The sequence below is a fragment of the Triturus cristatus genome, chromosome 9 (genome assembly GCF_964204655.1).
Source record: "Triturus cristatus chromosome 9, aTriCri1.1, whole genome shotgun sequence".
Classification (NCBI taxonomy): Eukaryota; Metazoa; Chordata; class Amphibia; order Caudata; family Salamandridae; genus Triturus; species Triturus cristatus.
The window spans coordinates 458,511,635-458,536,063 of record NC_140592.1 but is presented as its reverse complement, the minus strand read 5'-3'; the positions used below and the strand labels follow the sequence as shown (position 1 = coordinate 458,536,063).

General features: G+C 44.8%; 1 protein-coding gene across 2 annotated transcripts in view; it reads left to right on the top strand.

The window, feature by feature from the left end:
- Positions 1-218: 218 nt before the first annotated feature.
- LOC146798141 (flavin reductase (NADPH)-like) overlaps positions 219-24,429 on the top strand; it is a 136,654-nt gene continuing 112,443 nt past the window's right edge. For both annotated transcript variants that reach the window (XM_085625376.1, XM_085625375.1), the window contains exons 1-2: positions 219-382; positions 16,028-16,189. In XM_085625376.1, the coding sequence (XP_085481502.1) occupies positions 298-382; positions 16,028-16,189 (247 nt within the window). In that variant the 5' untranslated portion in view covers positions 219-297. The remainder of the gene's footprint in view (positions 383-16,027; positions 16,190-24,429) is intronic.

Genomic DNA, 24,429 nt, shown 5'->3' with positions numbered 1-24,429 from the left:
TTCTGTGGGCTGCATTGTGTTTCATTGTGGCTTCAACATTTGGAACTTTGGAAGCAGGTTTTGTAACTTTAACTAGCCTCTGAACTGTAGATATCTGGTTCCTTTAAAGCCGCGGGTTATGAAACCGCACTCCCCTCAATCTAACTCCCACCCCTAAACACGCCTTAGAGGCGGGTCCCTGACTGCACAGGAAGTACACCGCACAACATGCTCCTGACACACTGAGGGTTGTCTGTAGCAGTACTACACATCTGGGAAGCCACTTGCCCGAGCCCTGTCACCTCGAGACCGCTCAACATGGCATCCCCGCCTAAAAACATCGTCATCTTCGGATCCACCGGAACGACGGGAAAGACGATACTGGAGCAAGCCGTCCAAGCAGGTGAGGAGCCGCAGGAACCTTACGTAACACACGAAGAAAGCGTCACGGTGGGGGGGGGGCTGAGGATGCACGTGCTCACGTCACGAAAACAAAAGTGTGACGTCACTGACGTGGAGTTCAAGGACGCCTCAAGTTCGGCACAAGGTCTTAAATGGAAAAAAGAGACGCAACGCACAGAGACTGGGAACAGCGCGCTGTGCATTACACAAGAAGCGACAGGGATTACAGGTGTGGGGGAGCATTCATTACAAGAAGAGACAGGTAGTGCACGTGCGAGGGAGCATTCATTACACAAGAAGAGACAAGCAGTGCACGTGTGAGGGTGGTAAACAGTTAGTTGGCATGTTGGCAGCGTGGTTGGTAATGAAGATCCGGCTGTATACACGGGCGTAGCTTAGTCAGTAAGGTTTTGGGGTGTGTGGTGTACTTCAGATTTTCCGGCAATCAAGCTTGCATATTATGTTAAAAATAACAGTTTACGACAAGCTGGGTCCATGAGAGGGGTTTAAGGGGCAGTGGAAAGGGAGAGGAATGCGGATTGGTATGAGTACTAAGTGAGAGAAACACAATATTTTGTAAACTAAGCAACATTTTTTGGACGTTCAAAACAAAGAGAAGTGTGTGTGTGTTTTTGTCAGTGTATGCCTGCAAAAATCCAAGGCGAAATCCGACAGACACCTCACCATAGTTGACTGAAAGCACATCTACCCTACAATTTTTCAAAATATAGATTTATTAAGGGGGTGTACTCCCTCAAACACCCCCCTGTGGAAACTTCAGTCACTTTTAGTTACTTGCCAATGAACTGTTCGTATAGCCAGGAGGATCAGATGATTTGCCCATGATCACACAATGTGTCAAGTGGCTGAGCTAGTACTTTAGTTTACGACCACAAACTTATGTTTGCTCATGGTAGCGGTCAGTACTTGAAATGGAAAAATAGAAGTACAGATACTCTGTACCAGATTACCTGCTTGTTTCTGAGAAGTGCCAGTACTCTCCAATTAAACGTGGTATATCACTCGGAGGTGCAAGGTACTCTCCCTCTCAAAATAAAAAAGTGGCGTTCTCAGTACCGGCCCATTTAAAGCACTGGTAGTGGTCATGGAAACTGCCATCTAACGTTTGTTTCCCCCTTAACGAAATATCCGCTCGCATTGCAGAAACAAAACATATGCAGTAAGAATTTGTATCTTCAAGGGAGGATGGATTTTATTGTATTGTCTTGTAATTTATATAGCGCTTACTACCCCAGATGAGGTGTTAAAGTGCATTGTGGTGGGTAGTACGCTACTCCAGAACCTAAGGTTAGTGGAATTCCTGTGGTAATTGGTTATTGTTGGTTATTTTTGGTTATTGGTATTAGTCTTGTCTTCCCAGGAAACTGTTCAATTCAATTTCTCCATTTTATTTATGGTACATTAAATTAATAGGAGTTGGGTGTGATCAATAATGCGACATTGGAATGTTGGGAGCTTTATTGAAAACAAAGGAGTAGCTATGGGCTTCTAGTGGTCAGTAGAAACTCGAAGCTCCAACATTCCAATGTTGTCTTTCACAGCTGTTGCTGTGAACAAAGGCCTCATGGAGCCCGAGGGGACTGTCATGAGGCCTTTGCCTTATTTGTTAGAACATTATGCCCACTAGTGGCGGAATGTTGTGAATCCTTATAGCCTTCCGTAGTTGGGCTATACCGGCATTAAAGGCCTGCTCCCTTGTTAAAGGCCTTTGGCTCTGGCTTTTAACACTAAAGCAGAACTTTAATGGCTAGTACGGCAGGCTCTAAAGGCTATGTTAGATATTGTTAGATTCCAAGGAATGGTTACAGAAATATAGTAGAAAGCGAAGCAGACATGCATGTGAGACAGTAGGCTACCCTCGCATAATAAGATATGCAGAGAGAGGATGGAAGGTAAGAAGAAGATCATTTGATACATAGGAAAGGGAGAAATATAGTGGGAGGAAGAGGATGTCATGCAATCTGAGGATGTTGCAAGTGTAAAAAGAAGGGTTGATTGGGGCAGGTGCTATATGCTGTTGCTTCTTTGGTTGTGCGGTTTGGCTGTTTTGTGTTGGTTAGGTTCTCCCTTGATATTAGAGTGTCATGCAGATTGAGTTGTGCGTGTGGTGAATTATATTACTGCCATTCTTTTAAAACGTTTTTATTAATGTTTTAACCAGCCTACAGCATTGTTGCACTTACCTTTTTTAAACGCATTCCTTGTTTTAAAAATCTGTTTGCTGCTGCACTGTGTCACTTTCGGGGGTGATAGCTTGTGGTCTGAAGTGTTTGGCGGGTCGCAGTCCTCAGTCCGTCACGGCATAATAGTGCCGATTGCTGCGGAGGGACAGACGCGACTCCGCCCACTTTCCACACTACTTCCGGATCGGGTGGTATATGTTGGGGGAGACTCGCCGGCCGCGCAGATAGAGTTGTGCGTGTGGTGAATTGTATTACTGCCATTCTTTTAAAACGTTTTTATTCATGTTTTAACCAGCCTACAGCATTGTTGCACTAACCTTTTTTTAAACGCATTCCTTGTTTTAAAAATCTGTTTGCTGCTGCACTGTGTCACTTTCGGGGGTGATAGCTTGTGGTCTGAAGTGTTTGGCGGGTCGCAGTCCTCGGTCCGTCACGGCATAATAGTGCCGATTGCTGCGGAGGGACAGACGCGACTCCGCCCACTTTCCAAACTACTTCCGGATCGAGTGGTATATGTTGGGGGAGACTTGCCGGCCGCGCAGCGGATGCGCGCAGCGGGCGCGCCGCTGGCGCGCCGAAGGCGTGCCTATGGCAAGCCCGTCCGCGTCCGGAGCGCGTCCAGCGCCAGCTATGATGCTGGGATCGTTAGAATGACCCACTTAAGGTGGCCACGAGAGTTACTCCTAAACCTTCATGGTGCTGTTTGTGGGAGGGCGCATCAGCTCGACTTGGCCAACTCCCCACTGCCACACTGCTGTAGAGAATGCGGGCAGATGCTGCTTCAAAGTAAGGTGGATAGGGAGGGTCAGGCTCCCCAGGGCTCCGTGCCTGATCAGAAGTCCTTAATTAGTCTAGGCTTAGTTAATTGTAGATCGCTACCTAAACATGCCGAGGAGATTTGGTCAACTCTAATTGAAGATAATTGGGATGCCCTGTTCCTCACAGAAACTTGGCTGAGTGCTGACGCAATGACCTCGATTTCATTAGCTACCCCGCCAGGATTTAAAATGTGTTTTGCTAATCGTGTAGGGGGAAAAAGAGGTGGGGGGGTGGCTATTATTTTTAGAGATTCCTGGGTGCTTACGTCCTCCGCCTCGATGCTTTTGCATGACATCGAAGGCTTACATGTTTGTTTCCAGATTAACCCCACATTTGCCTTAGCTGGCATTCTTATTTATAGACCGCCAGCCTGTGCAGCGTCTGCTTTACAGCTGTTATGTGATCTGATTGCTAAAAAGTCAGTGGTTTATTCTAATTTTTTGGTTTTGGGCGATTTTAATTTACACGTAGATGATCCAGATTGCGTACAAGCGTCGCAACTTGTGTCATCCCTAGAGGGGGTTAACCTTTTACAAGGGGTGCTCTTTCCGACACACACTGTGGGTCATACCTTAGACCTTATTTTTTCCAATATTAAAAATACTGAAATTGGGTCCCCACTTCCCCTTATCTGGTCGGACCACTCCCTAGTTCCCTTTTTAATTTCCCTCCCGACCGCTAAGTTATTAAAAAGCACCCAGCTGGTACATAAAAGAGACTGGAAGAAATTGTCTGTGGAATCCCTTAGCCCCATATTGAGGGAGAGTCAGCCTCAGCTGTCTCAGGACCCCAACTTGGGCGCAGTTATCCTGCACCAATGGATTGCGAATGCAGTGGAGGCTGTTGCACCAATTAGATTGGGGAAACCCGCAAGATGCTCACCCTCGGCTCCATGGTTCTCCACTTCCCTGAAAGAACAAAAAAGCAAATGTAAAAAACTGGAACGTCAATGGAGATCAGCTTGTTGTGATTCAGCCAAAGTGGTTTATAAAAAAGCTGTAAAAGAACTTCATAAGGCTTTAAAAGCTGCCAGACGGGATTCCCTTGTAGCTCGCATCCAGAATGCGGTCCATTCCGGCACAGAAGTTTTTAAAGTAGTCCAATCCTTTTTTAAACCTAAGGCTAGTGAGTTGGAGGTTACCGCCTCTGTCGGACGATGTGAAAAAATAGCTTCCTATTTTGATGATAAAATTTCTAAAGTTTATGATTCCTTTACTTCCCCCCGAGGCCACTGCGAAACTGGAAACATCAGCAGTTGGTGGGGAGAGGGCAATACTCTTAAATTTTATCCAGATTACGTACCATGAGGCGTTAGCAGAAACTCTGTAATGTAGGTCTGGCGCACCAGATGATCCCTGCCCTCCAAAGTTTTGGAAAATGTTAGCTCCATCGCTGACCGAGGGCCTGCGCCATATTTGGAATACCTCTTTAGAGACAGGCATTTTTCCCGACTCCTGGAAACATGCAACTCTTCTCCCCCTGAGGAAGAAAGTGAACGGCGACCCAGGCGACCTTAGTAACCTAAGGCCCATTTCCCTGCCCCGGGTAAGATGTTGGAGAAAATGGTCCAACGCCAACTGACCTCTTTTTTAGAGTGGAATCGGGCTTTACACGACACTCAATCGGGCTTTCGAGCAGGTTTCAGTACTGAGACCGCTCTTCTGGAGGTGGCAGAGTCGATAAAATGGTCATTGGATTCAGGAGCATCGGCTTTGCTGGTGCTCCTGGACCTATCCGCGGCCTTTGATACCGTAGACCATGTCATCTTGGTCCAGAGATTACAAGATGCGGGTCTTGGAGGGACGGTGCTAGCTTGGGTACAATCTTATCTTAGTGGGCGCTCCCAGAAAGTGGCTCTACAATCTTATGCCTCCAGACCTAAGCAAATTAAACGTGGCGTCCCTCAGGGCTCAGCCCATAGCCCCCTGCTGTTTAATGTCTACTTAGCTCCGCTCTTTACTCTGATCGCCAATTGGGGTGTCAAGGCGATTTCCTACTCTGATGACACCCAGCTGGTTTTTCCATTTAAGGAGAGGTTGGCAGACACTTTTAAGAACTTTAAGGGCTGCCTACAAGATATAGCGTGCAGGATGAATGCTAATAAATTAAAGCTTAATGCCGAAAAAACAGAAGTTTTGTTTTTCGGCAGCGGCTTAGCTCCAGATCCAGTATTGTGGTGGCCATCAGAGATGGCATCACCACCAATACCGGGTTCGTGCGCCAGGAATCTGGGTGTGAAATGGGAAGGAAATCTCTCCTTCTCTGCTCAAATTAAGCAGGTTTCGTCTGGCTGTTTTAGCATAATGAAAAATCTACGGCGAATCCTCCATTTTCTACCTGAGGATTGCCGGAAATCCATAGTACATGCCACAGTCACGTCCAGGCTGGACTATGCCAATAGTCTATATCTTGGCCTCCCCTAATATGCTATAGGACGTCTCCAAATGATTCAGAATGCGGCTGCGAGACTGGTGCTACGAATACCTTTCAAACACCATGTCTCTCCGTATTTGAAGAAGCTCCACTGGTTGAAGGTGGAGAAGCGAATCCAATTCAAGGCCATGATTCTGGCGTATCGAGCCTTAAAAGGAAACTGTCCTAATTACCTTAAGCAAAGACTGAGCATATATAAACAAAATCGGGTGCTACGATCTAATTCTCAGACTCTTCTACAGGCCCCTCGCTTTGTGAGGGCCCGTTTGGGAGGGAGGACTTTCACAGTGGGTGCAGCATTACTGTGGAACACCCTTCCAGAACCCCTGCGGAAGGCAAACATTGAATCTAGTTTTAGAAAAACTTTGAAAACATGGCTCTTTTAGTTCTTTAGTCCCGTTGGTTGCAACTCAGCTGCTTTCAGCGCCGGGACACCCCTATTTGGGGTAGCCGCGCGCTCTATAAACTGTAATAATAATAATAATAATAATAATGCAGGGGCATCTGTCTGTAGGCAGAGAGACCACAATTTGAAATGGCACTAGTTTTTGTGAATTCGACCATGTAGATTATATGATGTATTAAATTGGCAATGACCAGATCTTAACCATTCTTCTGAACTTTAAGGGATTATTATAGCTTTAATCTTGGTTTGCTAGGGAATTCCATAGTTTGATGGCTTGAACGGAGAAAGTAGTTCCATCTAACGTTTTCTTCTTGTAAGCAGGAAATATTAAACACTGTACCATCCTGAAATGTAAATTCCCCGATTGTGAGTATTTGGTGCTTTTTGATTGTAGAATTTTGGTCCTTTGCAGTTTATCACTCTGTGGTAATGCTTACTAGCTTGAAAGAGGATCTGCTTACAGTTGACTGCCAGAGTAGAGCCTTCAGAACTGGAAAGATGCTGGTTTGTGTATTTGCGTTTAGAAGTAGCCTTGCTGCTGAATTCTGAATCCTTTGCGGCCTTCTTATGGTTGAGAGTGGAATTCAGTTGCATAGTCCGGTAGCAAGATCAAGTTTAGACAAGATCAGTGATGGTGCTTCTACTTATTGGGCAAATCTAGATGTAAAAAGACCTGTTTACATTTCAGTGTGTATAAAGTTGATTGCGATAGCTTGTCCACTTGAGCATTCACGGGGAGCGTAAAGTCTAAGACAATGTCAAGATTTTGTAATTCTTTTGATATTTCTGGCAGAGGTCTCAGTTCATTTGGCCAAAAAGGAAGAAGGAAGACAGAGGATCATAATTTTTACATTTAAAGCGCATCAGTATTTGAAGCATTTAACTTGAGATCATTCTCCTTCATCCATTGATCTACGGCTATTAGGCGGGTGTTGAGATTTATATTTCCGATGTCCTTGTTTTCAGATTTGAGGATTATCTGTGTGTCAGCTGTGTAGTTGTAGACTGTGAGTTCAAAACTGTTGATATGGTCTAGTAGTTGTTCCATGTATATGTTATAAAATAGAAACAAGATTCTAAGTCCTTGTTGGACTCCTGTTTCTTTACAATAAGGAGTTGATGAAAAATGGGAGATGCGATTCCGGTATGTCTTGTTGTTTGGGTAAGAGAGAATTCAAGTATGAATCATGCTGCCGGTATAGACGTCTTTCGGTTTTAGAGTTATGGTTTCCTCGTGTACTTTGTCAAAAGCTTCTGAAAGGCCCATGAGTAGTAATGCAGCGACACTGTTTTTGCCAGCTGTGTTTTTTTAGGTCACCCCAAATTGCGATTAGGGCAAAATTGTACCCGCTTTCTGGCCCTAATCCTGTTTTCCAGTCTGAGTGTAGTTGGTTTATTCTGTGAAGTCTGAGATCGTGCTACATTCTTGCTCTGTCCATACGTTTCCAAAGGAAAGCTAAACTGTAGATTGGTCTGTAGCTGTTAAGATCTCGTGGGCTTAAGGTGTTCTTGTTAAGTAATGGGTGTATGTATCCCTTTTTTATTATCTCTGAGAAAATCCCTATGTTTAAAGAGTTTTTAATAATATTTCTGTCTGGGATAGTTTCAGATGTTGATAGAATCTTTTTCCATATTTGTAAAGAGTAGGGGTCTTATGATCAGCCAGCTGTGCTGTTGTTTTTCACCAATCCTGCAAATTCTGAGCACATACGTTGTTTTAATGTAGCAGGCAGTTTCACGATTTTTCACCGTTTTTATGCACTGTAACTGGCAGTAATTATAATTTGCTAATTTACTGATACCTAATTTAATGGGACTCAATTTTATCGAACTTAATTGGATGAAAGGCTAAGTTTATCTTACTAGGATTTAAAACCGTGACCTATTGGTAATACCGGAAACACTACAGAAACACATGTCCTTCCTTAACTGATTTAACACTGCTTCAGGGTAAAGCTCAACAAACAATGACTGTGGTGTTCAGGGGTTAGCCTAAAAGAAAGCTACAGTGTTATCCGTCCTTCCTGAACAGCCTCCTGGCATAGCCCAAAGGAACCGCTAGTGTGCCACCGTGTCACTTGTACCAACACCGCTTGTGGCACAGGTCAAAGGCCCACTGTGGCAGTGCCTGTCCTTCCTGAGCTCTCAAGCACTTCTTCTGGAAATAGCACCACGACTGTGGTAACTGGGGATAACCCTCAAGGACCGCAACTGTAGTATGGTGTACTCTGGTTGCTTCATCGCTACCTCTGGATGTACCCTAAAAAAGACCCTACTGTGGTACCTGTCCTTCCTGAGCTGATTCACAGCAATCGGAGAAACTGTGAACTCATTACTGCATGGCATAACTTTGGATGCCGGTTTGTTATGTTGGGTCTGCCAAGAATGTGCTTGAACTACAAAATAAGCATCCCACATCACTTTTCACCAGCCGGTGCTAAGCTCCACGTGGCCCGAGTATTCAGCGTTTTTGCTGAGCGCACAGTGACTCGGCAGAAATCGCCAACAATAAAATGAGTTGCCAAGTCCCACTGCACTCTGTTAACCCCCTTCTCTTAAGAAACTTTCTAATTTAAAGCGTGCAGATCAGCAGTTTGGGACTTCTGTAAATTCTGTTACATGAAACCCCTGAGCCCAGCAGCACTCTTGTGTTACAAGGACACGGGGCACTGTCGGCATTCTCTTTTCAGTTTGGCAGATATATTGTGGCCATCTTTAGATTCTAGGGTCCTTTCTGCTCAATGTGCCATTCTAAACAACGACAAACAGAGACAGTCATTGTGAGGACACTTGGTGTGCATAAAGTTGATCCCTGTCGTAAATTTCACAGAAATGCTGATAAAACCTTACAATAGTTTGTGCCCTGAGAAATTACAAGTGGTTCAGATGGATTCAAGAAGTTCCATCCATCACTTTTGTCCTCCCTAAGTAGCAATTAAGTGCAAGAGAAATAAAGTGCAAACACAGTTTCATTTGTGATGAGCACTCATTGTCCATCGTGAGGTGTTAAATGTTCCTAAAGCCCTGACCTTTGCCTCCAACATATTTGTATTCTTATACTTGTTCTGTTCTCCTTCTATTTACAGATACTGGAATCCAAAGGTATGTATGCTGTAAAGACTTGGCTGGGTGAACCTCACACATGTCACATGGGGTCAGCTGAGAGCTGTATGAAAGGTCACTACCACAGTTCTATTTTGATTCCACACTGATGTAGAAAATGCTGACGAATTATAAACTTCGTAAGCTGTAATTACCTGACAGAATTCTGGACTAAAATCACTGCAGCAATTTTTGACTTACTAAAGCTAGGCGTTGCATTAATGACGAAAATGATCTTACCGTCTTTGACGATACAGTAATTCAACCGCATAGTTTTTTTGTAATGCAATGAAGGGTGCAACTTTATGTATAGCCCTCGAATGGATTAACTGGCACCTTCCAAATATTGAGAATTGGTGGACTTTGATTTACCATATGTATGAAATGGAAGCAGCTTTGCAAACAAAGTCCGCCAGGGGAAAAGGCTGTTTTTATACGAAATGGGTGTAGAAGACTCTCTCAGTATAAAGTGTCCACCTATGGCGAGGGACTGTGCACCAGGCAAACCTTTGTGATAGTGTTTAGGGCCCTGAAAATCAAAGTTCTCAAGGGGGCAGCTGTGGAGAGCAGCTAAGGCGTATTCAGGAGGGGTGTAAAGCAAGTGCATGTACCTCTATAGTCAGTCAGTACGATTTCACAGGAAAGAACCACGTCAGGTGAGTATAAAATACTTTGTATTTATTGGTACACACTAGACACTAACTTGGTATATCTCATACCCAAAGATATCTACTACACAGAAGAAATACTTTAGAAATTGGTAAGTAGCATAGAAAAACACATAGGGCCCAACCGGGGGCCCAAAGCATATGCTAGAATAGTGGGATGTGAGATAGGTACCAAAACGGGACGAGTACTCAAGGATGGAAGACCTCAGAGGAAACACGGAACCACCTAAGGTGAGTAACAAGGGACCCTAAGGCGCCCTGGTGCAGAGTGGTTGCACAGGGTCAAACGTCCATAGGATAACCCTGGGAAGTCTCAGCTGGAATTTTACAGTTTTAGGATTTTTCTCAAAGGACCCCGAAGGAACCACTTGGATCAAGGAAGGTTTGAGAGCCACCCCACCCATGGATACCCCAGGAACCAGGATCCCTACACCAGGGAGCCCAGGTGCATAGGGGTAAAGTGGAGTCGGAAACGCCCATAGATGCCAATGGAGGTACGTGGAAGATCAGCAGCTACAGCGCCTCGTGTACCAGGCTGGTGGAATCAGGATGAGGAATCCAGATGAGAAGAACCTGAAAGCAGAGAGTACAAAGTCCAAACCTCCCGGAGGTGATCAGGAGCACAACACATGCCTTGGTTGGAGGTTCTAGCTGTAGCATAGTGAGAATGAAGCAGCAGCTATGGAGCCCAGGCGACTATGCAGGAGCACAGGTGCCATCCACGAGCTGTAGTACTCCGGTCGACAAGTGCAGGAAGGTCAGTGGCCAGCAGGACCACAAACAAGCCTTGGCAAACAACGGTTTGCGGGAAAAGATGTTGTGTTGCAGATCAGCAAGTTCTGTGGGACTAACCCAGAAAGGGTAAGCCACCCCTCAGCACACAGGAGAGCCAGAAGGAATTGCTGGACCCTCCTCAAGGACCCTCTGGCAGCAGGCACAGAGAGTTGCGAGGAAGCCTGAATATCACACAGGAGATGAAGGCCGAGGTGTAGAGGATTCAGGCAGGACATCGTTCTTGGACCTTGGCAGTGCTGGAGGTTGGGGCTTCTTGGAGCTTGAAGATCTTTTGAGATGAGAGCCAAAAAGCTTTGGTAATGATAATTAGACACTGTGCACAGGGAGGCGATTCATGTCGGCAGGAGAGGGATTACAGTCCGCCCAAGTTGCAGGAAAGACTGGTCCGGCCATCTTGAGAAACAACAAACCACACCTGTGTTGCAGAGCCGGGTGATGTCCATTGGACAACAGGATCAGCAAACTGGTCGACGTAAAGGTGCCTGCGGATGCAGGGAAGTGACTCCTTCAATCCAAGGGAGATTCCTTCCGGCTGGGATGCAGACTAAGTCCCTCGTGGCACGGAGGATGCACGGCCACAGAGTTGCAGAACTTGGGAAAAGTGCAGTGACAAAAATGCAGCAGGATCCTTCCCACTGAAGCAGTATTGTCTAAGGTCCTGGCTTCAAGAACAGCTGAGTTCCAGTGTCCGCCAACAGAAGAGTCTTTGGATAGTCTTCTGACAACAGGAAGACGGATCTAGAAGTTGTTGCCAGGACGAACCTAATGACCCACCATCAGGGGAGCCCTTAAGTAACCCTAAAAACAGGTAGGACCTCTTTGTTTGTGAGTGACCTATCAGAGGGGGCAGGGACACTACTCAGCCGTTCTAGCCAGTCAGATGCTCCCAGGGGCCAAGATTCAACATGGCAGAATCATGTGGTCACCTGAAGGAGCTCTGGGCACCTCCCTAGGGAGGAGCTGGACAGGGGGGTGTACACTCCCCTGTCCTTTATGTGGTTTCGCGCCAGAGCGGGTGCCAAGGGCTCTTGACTTGGGAAAAACTGGTTTATGAATGAAGGGCACCAACTGTGCCTTTCAATGCAGTCAGGTGGCGCCCAGAAGCGACCCCACCCAACTAATTCAAAAGGAGAGGTGGTCATACCTCTCCTTCACAGGAAATTCTTTGTTCGACTTCCCCTGCCAGTTAAGCTTATCAGCACAGGGCCAGAACTCTTTCTAGAGTCGGCCGCAGTGCGGCTGGCTGACAGACAGACAGACTCTGTAAGGCTACACAGGTAGGTATTGGGGGGTCCTCTAAGGAATCCCCCAGTACCTGGATAACACTGGAATCAGTGTCGTTGCATGATTTCAACATGTTTGATACCAAACATGACCAGGTTCAGGGTAGCCATTATGTAGTTGGACATCTCAACTTACCAGTGTCCACCACATACCTTATAAGGGCTGTCCTGCACTTACAAATCCCAGAGATGGAGTCTGGGGTTTGTAGGGTGCCTCTGCTTGTGCAGAGGTACCCATCCACTTAGAACCATGCACCCTGCCCTTGGACTGAAGGGCTTACCTTAGCAGTGAATTATAGGTTAAAGGTGCAGTGACCAGGATCTAAGGGCAACCTTCTATCCAAAGTGAAAGGTGCAAGCTACATTTCAAGTGTACGGCAATGGCAGCTCTGCAGAGAGTTTGCATGGGCTCCTATGGGTGGCATGATACATGCTGCAGCCCATAGGAGACCCCTGGTATACCAATGACCTGAGTGCCTCAGCACCATATAGTATCGACTTATAATGGTACCCAGGTATGCCAATTGTGGCGTGTACAAAGTACTTACCAGAGAATTTAGAGGAGAGAGCACTGCCACTGGGGTCCTGTTGGGCAGGATCCCAGTGAACTGCAGTCAAAACGCACTGACACCAGGCAAAAAGTGGGGGTGTCTATGCCAGAAAGATCCACCTTCCTACAATGGGGGACCATTGTTTGTTTTAATTATCGTCAATGAATTATGCTGAATAATGACTTTGATTTATGTAAAGGGACCTATACCGGCAATGATTCTCTATTACTGCAGCTGCGATTAATTGTGTATACATGTGTTTGCTCTTGTGCCAAATTAAAACAAAACTAAAAATGTACACTGATGTACATCTGAAGAGGCCTGGGGATTTATAGTGAGGAAACTATAGAAAGGGATAGAGAGGGCCATGCCCGTAGCCAATCTCCTCCCAGAAGAGGGTGGGATCGGAGACCTGTGTTGCCGGTTTCCCCGAGGACCATTGAAAGGACAAGAAGGCCTGCGTTGTGGTGAGACTGTATAGAGGGGAATGTACCGAACTGAGCACAACCATTATTGAACTGGGATATCTGCACCCGGAGCCTTCATTCATGCTGCACAGAACTCTAACCTAAAAAGGGACGGGCCTAGATTCATGAGAGAAGAGGTTTCTGGGAAGAATGGAAAGGGTGGGCCGCAACCCCAAGGCGCCATAGCCCAAGTGCCAGAGTTATCATTGTACCTGCAGCTATTATTTGTGTGGTATTCCATTTTAAGTGTACGTATACAAGTATGTTTCTTATCTGAGTAAAGCAGAGGGCAGGGCATTAATTCATTGTGCTGCTGGTTGGTTGTTGAGTTGTGAGTTTATGCACCCCCGCACTACCTCCCAGAGAAGCCTGTGACTGCTTGCCATTAATACTTGAGAGTAAAGTGCTGAAATGGTTGTACGTGGCCCAGTTTTCAGAGCCATGGAAGTACAGACCCCGGGACATATGGGGCAATCTATCCCAGGCTCCATGACTGAGGCCCAGTAGCCCCTGCTTGCCCAGTGGCCCACAAAATGGGTTCTGGCAATACTAAATGTATTCCTGCAGGGCAGTCCGTATTTCTTTTGTCGCCTTTCTCTAAAGAAACCATGTCAACTCGCTTAGCTCATTGTCCATCTTTGTGTTTAACTTGGTGGCCCATCTGGGATTTTTTGTTACGAGTTCCAATAGCAATGATAAGACTCTTCTGTTGCAGATCATGTACGATCCTTCTTTAGTCTTGCCAAGGTTACAAGTCGGCTGCAAGATGGGAATTAGTATAGGAGCGGAGTTCGATGCTCAGTAACCAGACTCAACATGTACCACTACCTGCAGTTCCACACTTACATCATGCATATTTTTTCCACAGAATCGTCACCCCTCAGGTTGAGTCAGACACACTGAACACCAAAGTCCAATGTTGCAGCAATTTGTCCAATGTTGCAGCAATTTCTATTTCTCTAAACTCCTTTTCAGGTCTAGCACATGAATGTCTCAAAGCAGCATTTCCATAGGCCAAAGGCTAATTGAGGTAACATGGACAGTGACGTAAGAAGTGGAATTGTCAACTTTGCAATTGGTTGAGCTGCCATGGTCATGCTTCAGCTGTGGAGTTTTGTGCCTGCAGAAAATCAGACCGACATCAAATTTATAATTTTCATTGGTTTTGAAATGTGTGTTGCTCAGGTATTAAAAATCAGAATGTTTACTGAAAGGTGGCAGTCCGATTCATCAAGTTTCTTACCTGTTTTTGCTTATCTCCAAATAATGATTTATTGCATGGGCTGTTTGTGTCTGAACTTTGCATTGTTGGACTTGTAATTTGGCTTTTAACATTCTAAGCTTAAAAATTGCACCATGCACAGTTTGCTGTGCAAAAAAGAAATGACAGGCCAAAGTTGTCTGTCGCTCATGCCATAGAGCACATGTTCGTATTCCCTACTGTTGCATTTCTCATGTGCCACACAGTGCATCCATAATGCATAGAGCCACGTGCACATAAACTGTGCATCACCTTGGGCACCCCTTTGGGGGAACACCCAGGATTGCTCTTGAAGTGCATCACCTAATGGTCCCTTGAGGCAAATCCCCCCCCTAGAAAGCAATGCACTGTGCTTGAAGTGCATTAAAAAAAGTAAGGGAACTGTGATACTGTGCGCAAAAGGGGCGGGGTGAGTGAGTGTGCGGCAGAGTCAAAGGCATGGCTAAAAACAAAATATATACATATATTCTTTAACTGTTTTCAGTCTTTCACCTTCAGGTAACAACATCTAAAACAGGGCACAACTTAAATAAAATATAAATGCAAGTTAAGTGGGAAATGCACTATAGTACTTTATGAAACCTCTATTAGTGAATGCACTGCAGAGGTCTGTGTCTGTAACAAGAGAGCCACAGAATTGAATCATGGTGGGTGCCATGGAGAATAGTGACGTGTATGTTTAGTGCTATGAGGTTCCATTCTGTGACAGAAAGCACTGTGTATATGTAAGTTATTATTTTAAACTTGTATTAGGCTGCTACAAAACGTGCAAAAGGATTAAGTTTAAAAAAAAGGCTTCCGAAATATAGATTTTAGTAATACTCAGACTGTACATAGTGCAATATTTTTATAACTGTCCTTTTTAAGCCCACACTTCACAACCCAGCTGATAACACAGATGTATTCTTTTTTGAGTGGTACTGAAGGGAGTTATCCGGAATCCTGAAGTGATTTCTTCAATTTAAGCCACTATCTGCTTCCAAGAATCCTTTACAATTGCAGATCAACCATTTGCACACATTTACATTTCTTTCAGGCAGCAGACACCCTGGCAAGAAGGCTTGTTTAGCTGTCTGCCCCTCACTTGGTTTCACAGCACAGGAGACTCACAGCCTAAAAACTTCCGCTGAAGCATTTCAACTGTCGGAATGAACCGTCCTGGGACGGTTGTCTATACACATAAAGTAGGGGTACTGCTTTTCTTTAATTAAAAAAGTATAGGCACGTCGTGCCCCTCAGATCTCGCCAACTTTCACTAATGGCTGTGCTCCTCTGAAACACAACACCCTATGTTCCCTTTGCGAGCACCACCGCATGATGCCTTTAGAATGCATCACACTGTGCTTCTCTGAGCTACACATTACCCTGTACTCACTGCTGCACTTTCTCTTCACCTCCTTGCTGCAGATCATCCAGTGCTCTATTTATGCACCATTTCTTATGCACCCTTCTGCAAATGGTTATGCATGACTGTTAGCCTGTATGAAATGATGCATTAATGCTTGTTGGTCTTTCTGTGCATGTGTACCAGTATGGTGTGTGCCTGTCTGCATGCACTACACAGAAGTGAAACCTGTAGAGTCTGTCAGTTCTGTTCATATAGTCTGGCCATAACTGAACAAACTATTCTAAAACAGTGTCTGCTTTTATCTTTTAGGCTACAACGTCACAGTGCTGGTGCGAGACGCATCACGACTCCCTGCTGACATTAAAGTGCCCAGAGTCATCGTTGGGGACGTATTGAATAAGAGCGATGTCAGCAAAGCAGTGGAAGGGCAGGATGCAGTCATCGATATCCTGGGCACTGGGACTGACCTAGGTAAGAACGCCTTGCTTGTAGTAAATAGGAATGTTTTGGGCTGCTTGTGTAGCTCCTCGTGCCACCTTAAGATGACCTCATTGTGCTGACAGGAGAAGGAGATGGAAAGGAGGACCTGGGAAAGGTATGGCTACAAGAGAATCAGAGTGAGGAAGGAGTCTTGTGAATGGAGTGGGATATTGTATCGGTTTGACTGGCCAGGATGGAGAGGTGTAACGCATGAGAGGTGGCTGGAGAGGTACTATAGCTAACAAGAGAGGTCCTAGGAATTTGTGTAATGCTGTTCTCTGCACCCCCACTGCGTCCGGAGTTAGACCTTTCATGCTGCTTCTCCTTAATCAGCTTAATTCCTGGACACCCCCAACTGAAGAGAGTTCTAGGCAGAGCACAGTATGGGGCTAGAAGGTAGCGTGCGCTCTTTTCCTAGGTGCTTTGGCTTCTGGTAGGCCGACGTGTCCGGGTCCAAAGTGGGCAACCTCATGAATGCCTAGCCTTGGGATTCACTTTGGTTTGGGAAGTCTATACCGGGCTTCCATATATAAAGAACTAATCCTGGACCAATAAAAAGATTTGGAGAAAAAAAAGAACTAATCATGGTTTGACTTGACGGCCACCTGTGAGGTTCCATTGACCCTCACCCTATGAAGGCTTGAGCTGGAACTTGCGAAATCTGCATTGTGAAATTCACCCAAGAATTTCTTGGGCAAATGAAGGAGACGGTCAAAACTTTATTTCGGTTACACAAATAACCATAAAAATGCATCAAATTCACATCGATAATATACTCCTATCATTCTATTATGCAAAATACAGCATAAAAACACCAGGAAACAATACAAAACCTAAACTCAGTAAAAAGATAAAAAGATCTCGTAAATCCAACAGCAGAGTGCGTCCAGGCCAGACCTTTTCGGCGCCTTCCTTCTACCAACTTCCAGCTACAATAGGGACAAGTAAAATACACATAGAAAATGGCAAGTGTTAACAGATGCCTCCAGGAACAATTATGAGTATGCACAAAGCAAGAAAATAAAAATTCATAAAGCCTATATAAAAACATTTGATAAGAAAAAGGAATCCACAAGATGTCCCAAAAGTGCTGATAATTAGAATAGCTTACATTTTCTCTTTTTTAATAGCACATTTAAACAAGTATTGGCATAGCCAATAGGTCTCGCTTTTGGGACTTTCTAAGTATTTAGTTATGCAGCACAATATCCTTGGTGCAACCACATCAACTGTTGCGTGGCTAAACACTAATAAGGTCCCAAAGGCGAGACCTATTGGCTATGCCAATGCTTGGTGTGGTTGTGTGTGTGTGTGGATGTGTGTGTGGATGTGTGTGTGGTGTTGTGTGTGGTTGTGGGTGTGTGTGGTTGTGGGTGTGGTTGTGTGTGTGTGGTTGTGTGTGATTGTGTGTATGGTTGTGGTTGTGTGTGGGTGCGGTTGTGGGTGCGGGTGTGGGTGTGGTTGTGTGTTTGTGGTTGTGTGTGGTTGTGTGTGTGCGGTTGGGTGTGGTTGTGTGTGTGCGGTTGGGTGTGGTTGTGGGTGTGGTTGTGTGTGTGGTTGTGTGTGTGGTTGTGGTTGTGTGTGTGTGGTTGTGTGTGTGTGGTTGTGTGTGGTTGTGTGTGGTGTGTGTGGTTGTGTGTGTGTGGTTGTGTATATGCTTGTGGTTGTGTGTGTGGTTGTGTGTGGTTGTGCGTGTGGGTGTGGTTGTGCGTGTACTTGTGTGTGTGGTTGTGGTTGCGCGTGTGGTTGCGCGTGTGGTTGCGCGTGTGGTTGCGCGTGTGGTTGTGTGTGTGGTTGTGTGTGTGGTTGTGTCTGGTTTTGTGGTTGTGTCTGTGTGTGGTTTTGTGGTTGTGTCTGTGTGTGGTTGTGGTTGTGTGTGTGTGTGTGTGGTTGTGGGTGTGGTTGTGGTTGTGGATGTGACAGTAATACTAAAAGCATCTCAAAATAAAGGAACACAAACATCGAGTTTGTGGAAAGAGAAAGCACATTGTAAGTCAAACGGGCGCAGCAAAGCATTAACACAATAGCGTGTTCTTTGATGTTTGATGTTCTTTGAACGAGAACATCAAAGGGGAGCCGCGAAAGTGATCGCGGGCGCTTAATGAGCATGACGAGGTTTGCCATATGGTGCCTCTGCTCCTAAGCGCGCGCCCGCACACATGCACTGTAGCTCTAGGCTGGCCATGGTAGCATTTTTTGAGCCCTCACAAAAAGTCTCGCCAGACCAGCATATGCGCTGGGTCAGGCGAGACCTAATCAAGAACAAATATTAACACAGATAGAAGGGGAGTTTAGTTGCTGCAAATAGACCAGAGTAACACCACATCTTCTAATTCCCTGCTCCCTAATAACTGGAATTAAAAATCTTTTAGCAAAAACAGAGTAAAATTGACAAACAAAAGTGAAATGTAACAAGCGCTAGGGGTCAGATTCATCACATGGGCATATTGAAACTTTATTTGGATCAAATTGGCCAGGAGAGAATCCTAAATGCCATCTCCCAAAGCCTAGCCTGGATCGGGTTAAGAGCAATCTATCTATAGTGCAAATAGGAAAGGGGGACCTGGGAAAGGTAAGGCTACAAGAGAATCAGAGTGAGGAAGGAGTCTTGTGAATGGAGTGGGATATTGTATCGGTTTGACTGGCCAGGATGGAGAGGTGTAACGCATGAGAGGTGGCTGGAGAGGTACTATAGCTAACAAGAGAGGTCCTAGGAATTTGTGTAATGCTGTTCTCTGCACCCCCACTGCGTCCGGAGTTAGACCTTTCATGCTGCTTCTCCTTAATCAGCTTAATTCCTGGACACCCCCAACTGAAGAGAGTTCTAGGCAGAGCACAGTATGGGGCTAGAAGGTAGCGTGCGCTCTTTTCCTAGGTGCTTTGGCTTCTGGTAGGCCGACGTGTCCGGGTCCAAAGTGGGCAACCTCATGAATGCCTAGCCTTGGGATTCACTTTGGTTTGGGAAGTCTATACCGGGCTTCCATATATAAAGAACTAATCCTGGACCAATAAAAAGATTTGGAGAAAGAAAATAACTAATCATGGTTTGACTTGACGGCCACCTGTGAGGTTCCATTGACCCTCACCCTATGAGGGCTTGAGCTGGAACTTGCGAAATCTGCATTGTGAAATTCACCCAAGAATTTCTTGGGCAAATGAAGGAGACGGTCAAAACTTTATTTCGGTTACACAAATAACCATAAAAATGCATCAAATTCACATCGATAATATACTCCTATCATTCTATTATGCAAAATACAGCATAAAAACACCAGGAAACAATACAAAACCTAAACTCAGTAAAAAGATAAAAAGATCTCGTAAATCCAACAGCAGAGTGCGTCCAGGCCAGACCTTTTCGGCGCCTTCCTTCTACCAACTTCCAGCTACAATAGGGACAAGTAAAATACACGTAGAAAATGGCAAGTGTTAACAGATGCCTCCAGGAACAATTATGAGTATGCACAAAGCAAGAAAATAAAAATTCATAAAGCCTATATAAAAACATTTGATAAGAAAAAGGAATCCACAAGATGTCCCAAAAGTGCTGATAATTAGAATAGCTTACATTTTCTCTTTTTTAATAGCACATTTAAACAAGTATTGGCATAGCCAATAGGTCTCGCTTTTGGGACTTTCTAAGTATTTAGTTATGCAGCACAATATCCTTGGTGCAACCACATCAACTGTTGCGTGGCTAAACACTAATAAGGTCCCAAAGCCGAGACCTATTGGCTATGCCAATGCTTGGTGTGGTTGTGTGTGTGTGTGTGTGTGTGTGTGTGTGTGTGTGTGGTTGCGGGTGCGTTTGTGGGTGCGGGTGTGGTTGTGGATGTGTGTGGATGTTTGTGTGGTGTTGTGTGTGGTTGTGGGTGTGTGTGGTTGTGGGTGTGGTTGTGTGTGTGTGGTTGTGTGTGATTGTGTGTATGGTTGTGGTTGTGTGTGGGTGCGGTTGTGGGTGCGGGTGTGGTTGTGTGTTTGTGGTTGTGTGTGTGTGCGGTTGTGTGTGGTTGTGTGTGTGTGTGGTTGTGTGTGGTTGTGTGTGGGTGTGGTTGTGTGTGTGCGGTTGGGTGTGGTTGTGTGTGTGCGGTTGGGTGTGGTTGTGGGTGTGGTTGTGGGTGTGGTTGTGTGTGTGGTTGTGTGTGTGGTTGTGGTTGTGGTTGTGGTTGTGTGTGGTTGTGTGTGGTTGTGGTTGTGTGTGGTGTGTGTGGTTGTGTGTGTGTGTGTGGTTGTGTATATGCTTGTGGTTGTGTGTGTGGTTGTGTGTGGTTGTGCGTGTGGGTGTGATTGTGCGTGTACTTGTGTGTGTGGTTGTGGTTGCGTGTGTGGTTGCGCGTGTGGTTGCGCGTGTGGTTGCGCGTGTGGTTGTGTCTGGTTTTGTGGTTGTGTCTGTGTGTGGTTTTGTGGTTGTGTCTGTGTGTGGTTTTGTGGTTGTGTCTGTGTGTGGTTGTGGTTGTGTGTGTGTGTGTGTGTGGTTGTGGGTGTGGTTGTGGTTGTGGATGTGACAGTAATACTAAAAGCATCTCAAAATAAAGGAACACAAACATCGAGTTTGTGGAAAGAGAAAGCACATTGTAAGTCATTACGGGCGCAGCAAAGCATTAACACAATAGCGTGTTCTTTGATGTTTGATGTTCTTTGAACGAGAACATCAAAGGGGAGCCGCGAAAGTGATCGCGGGCGCTTAATGAGCATGACGAGGTTTGCCATATGGTGCCTCTGCTCCTAAGCGCGCGCCCGCACACATGCACTGTAGCTCTAGGCTGGCCATGGTAGCATTTTTTGAGCCCTCACAAAAAGTCTCGCCAGACCAGCATATGCGCTGGCTCAGGCGAGACCTAATCAAGAACAAATATTAACACAGATAGAAGGGGAGTTTAGTTGCTGCAAATAGACCAGAGTAACACCACATCTTCTAATTCCCTGCTCCCTAATAACTGGAATTAAAAATCTTTTAGCAAAAACAGAGTAAAATTGACAAACAAAAGTGAAATGTAACAAGCTCTAGGGGTCAGATTCATCACATGGGCATATTGAAACTTTATTTGGATCAAATTGGCCAGGAGAGAATCCTAAATGCCATCTCCCAAAGCCTAGCCTGGATCGGGTTAAGAGCAATCTATCTATAGTGCAAATAGGAAAGGGTTCCTTTTGCTAGCGCGAGCACAATTTCTAAGGGCTGGTCTAGCCTCTGATGGTTTCATAAAATGTAAATCATAAATCAGTAGTCATGATTTTTCTCCAAGTGATTGATTTATTCTCAATTTGGATTATTTACGATATGCTTGATGGTTGTTGGTGAACTTCTTTACGGCGTTAAGAAACATTATCCGTCTTGCGAAGGTAGCAACCATAAACCCAATGCATTTCGGGTTCAAACCGAACCCTTCTTCAGGGGTAGCTCTTGAGACTGTAAATGACAAAAGGCAAATGAAAATGGGGTCCTCAATTGGCAAATGACAAACAATATAAGAAGTTATGCTAGAATATATGGATTACGAGAAAGCTATGTCCGTAGATGTTAAATATCACATGGTGAAACGACGCGATCAGAGTGATCAACATTTGAGGAGCACATGCCTTAAGAAGCCTCGGAAATACTGAAGTGCCGGGAGTCGGTGAAAAGGTAAACCACAAGCAAGAACGGGATAGGTGAAGTACACTACAACGAGCCCATGAGAAACACGAGTATAGCGGAAACCAAGTGCAGTGCGAGATATGCCTGGAAACCGGCGTGTCTTAAAGAAGTAGAAAGAGGCTAAAGTGTGAGCATATAGTTGCAATAGATGTAAGGAGGAAAGTTGCGAAGACGCGTGAAACTAAGCAAAGCAGAGCGTTGATACAAACAAGCCCATGCAAAAAGAACGTTACGAGCTTACCCGGAAGGTGCAAGTACATTCACATCCGGCGAAAACACGTCCGGCAGGAAAGCTGGCGTGTGCTCGTCTGAGCAGGAGGAGGAGTTTAAGTACAAAATAGAAGACGGGTGATCAACTCAAAGAATGAACATAGAAAGAGTGCGCAACGGGGTTGGTAGCAATTACATAGTGTAAAGCATATCGGATGTAACAAGTGCAGAAAAAAATGAGTGATGCTTTAAGGGAAATAGAAGAATAGGAGAGGTACACGCAAGGAGCATGACAGTGTTCACAAAAATGGGTTAAAAAGAAAACAAATAAAATACTCAAGAAGGGTACATGTGACAAATAGCACAAAAATACGTGATGCAAGGCATAACAATGTTCACAGGAAGCAGTTTAGTTCAATACGATCATTGAGTCCCAGAGGCTGCAGGGATTGCAGTTTTTTGGTCCAATAAAATTCTGCCCTTGCAAGAGATTTCAGAGGGTCAGCATCATTGCGAGTTTTGAGTGACTCTAAGACAGTAAAACGAAGCTGAGAGATGTTGTGTTTGGCTTCCATCCAGTGGACTGCGACTGTAGATTTCTCATTTTTAGTACGGATGTTACTTTTATGTTCTCCAATGCGAATCTTTATTTTGCGTTCTGTTCTTCCGACGTAGATTTTGCCACAAGGGCATTTGAGCGCATAGATTACATTAGATGTGTCGCAGGTGCTGGAGTGGCGTAGTTTTATTTTGTGGCCTTTGGTAGGATGAATAAAGAGGTCACCGGGAATTACATTATTGCAGTGTACACAGTTGAGACACCTTTGCATGTCTTTGAAAGTCGCGTTAGATATGGCAGATGGTGGGTCACGTCTGTGCTGAAAAAGTATTTCTCTTGGAACTTCTTCAATTTGCATTATACCATAGTTATTTTGAATGGAAGGGTGTTTTTTATGCCCAGAACAACGGAACATCCATGGGTTTTGCCGGAGCGCCTTCGTACGCCAATATATTCATGGCTAAATTAGAACATGAACATATCCTTGGAAACCACAAATGATCTCATAATTTGGTTCTCTACTAACGTTACATTGATAATATTCTAATAATCTGGAAAGGAGATCGCAGCGATCTCGAATGCAACATCTCAGAACTTAATCATATCCATGATCGAATCAAGTTCACTCATCAAATTAATCAACACAATATCAACTTTTTGGATGTACTCATTCAAATTACCCAAGGATCCATCCAAACTAAAGTGTACATTAAGCCTACCGACAGGAACAATTCTCTCCATTTTGACAGCTTTCACCAGTCTACTTTGAAGAAACATCTACCGTACTCGCAATTCATCCGACTCAAAAGAATCACTTCGGATCCCGAAGATGTGATTTCCATCACCAACAAATTTGCATATCAATTTTTGAAAAGAGGATACCCACCACAATTGTTGAATGAGGCTAAACACAGACTCACTATGATTGAACGCAACAGCTTATTACAACGCACTAAGAAAAAACAGACCAATCCATTGGTTTGTGTTCTTAAACATTCTACTCAAGCCACCAACATCAAATCTATCATCATGAAGCATTGGAACATCATCCAGACAGAACCTGATCTTTCCATCTTGTTTCCAGAAAAAACCATTTTTGCCATGCAGAGATCTAAGAACTTGAAAGAATTACTTAACCCACCATCTGCCATATCTAACGCGACTTTCAAAGGCATGCAAAGGTGTCTCAACTGTGTACACTGCAATAATGTAATTCCCGGTGACCTCTTTATTCATCCTACCAAAGGCCACAAAATAAAACTACGCCACTCCAGCACCTGCGACACATCTAATGTAATCTATGCGCTCAAATGCCCTTGTGGCAAAATCTACGTCGGAAGAACAGAACGCAAACTAAAGATTCGCATTGGAGAACATAAAAGTAACATCCGTATTAAAAATGAGAAATCTACAGTCGCAGTCCACTGGATGGAAGCCAAACACAACATCTCTCAGCTTCGTTTTACTGTCTTAGAGTCACTCAAAACTCGCAATGATGCTGACCCTCAGAAATCTCTTGCAAGGGCAGAATTTTATTGGACCAAAAAACTGCAATCCCTGCAGCCTCTGGGACTCAACGATCGTATTGAACTAAACTGCTTCCTGTGAACATTGTTATGCCTTGCATCACGTATTTTTGTGCTATTTGTCACTTGTACCCTTCTTGAGTATTTTATTTGTTTTCTTTTTAACCCCTTTTTGTGAACACTGTCATGCTCCTTGCGTGTACCTCTCCTATTCTTCTATTTCCCTTAAAGCATCACTCATTTTTTCTGCACTTGTTACATCCGATATGCTTTACACTATGTAATTGCTACCAACCCC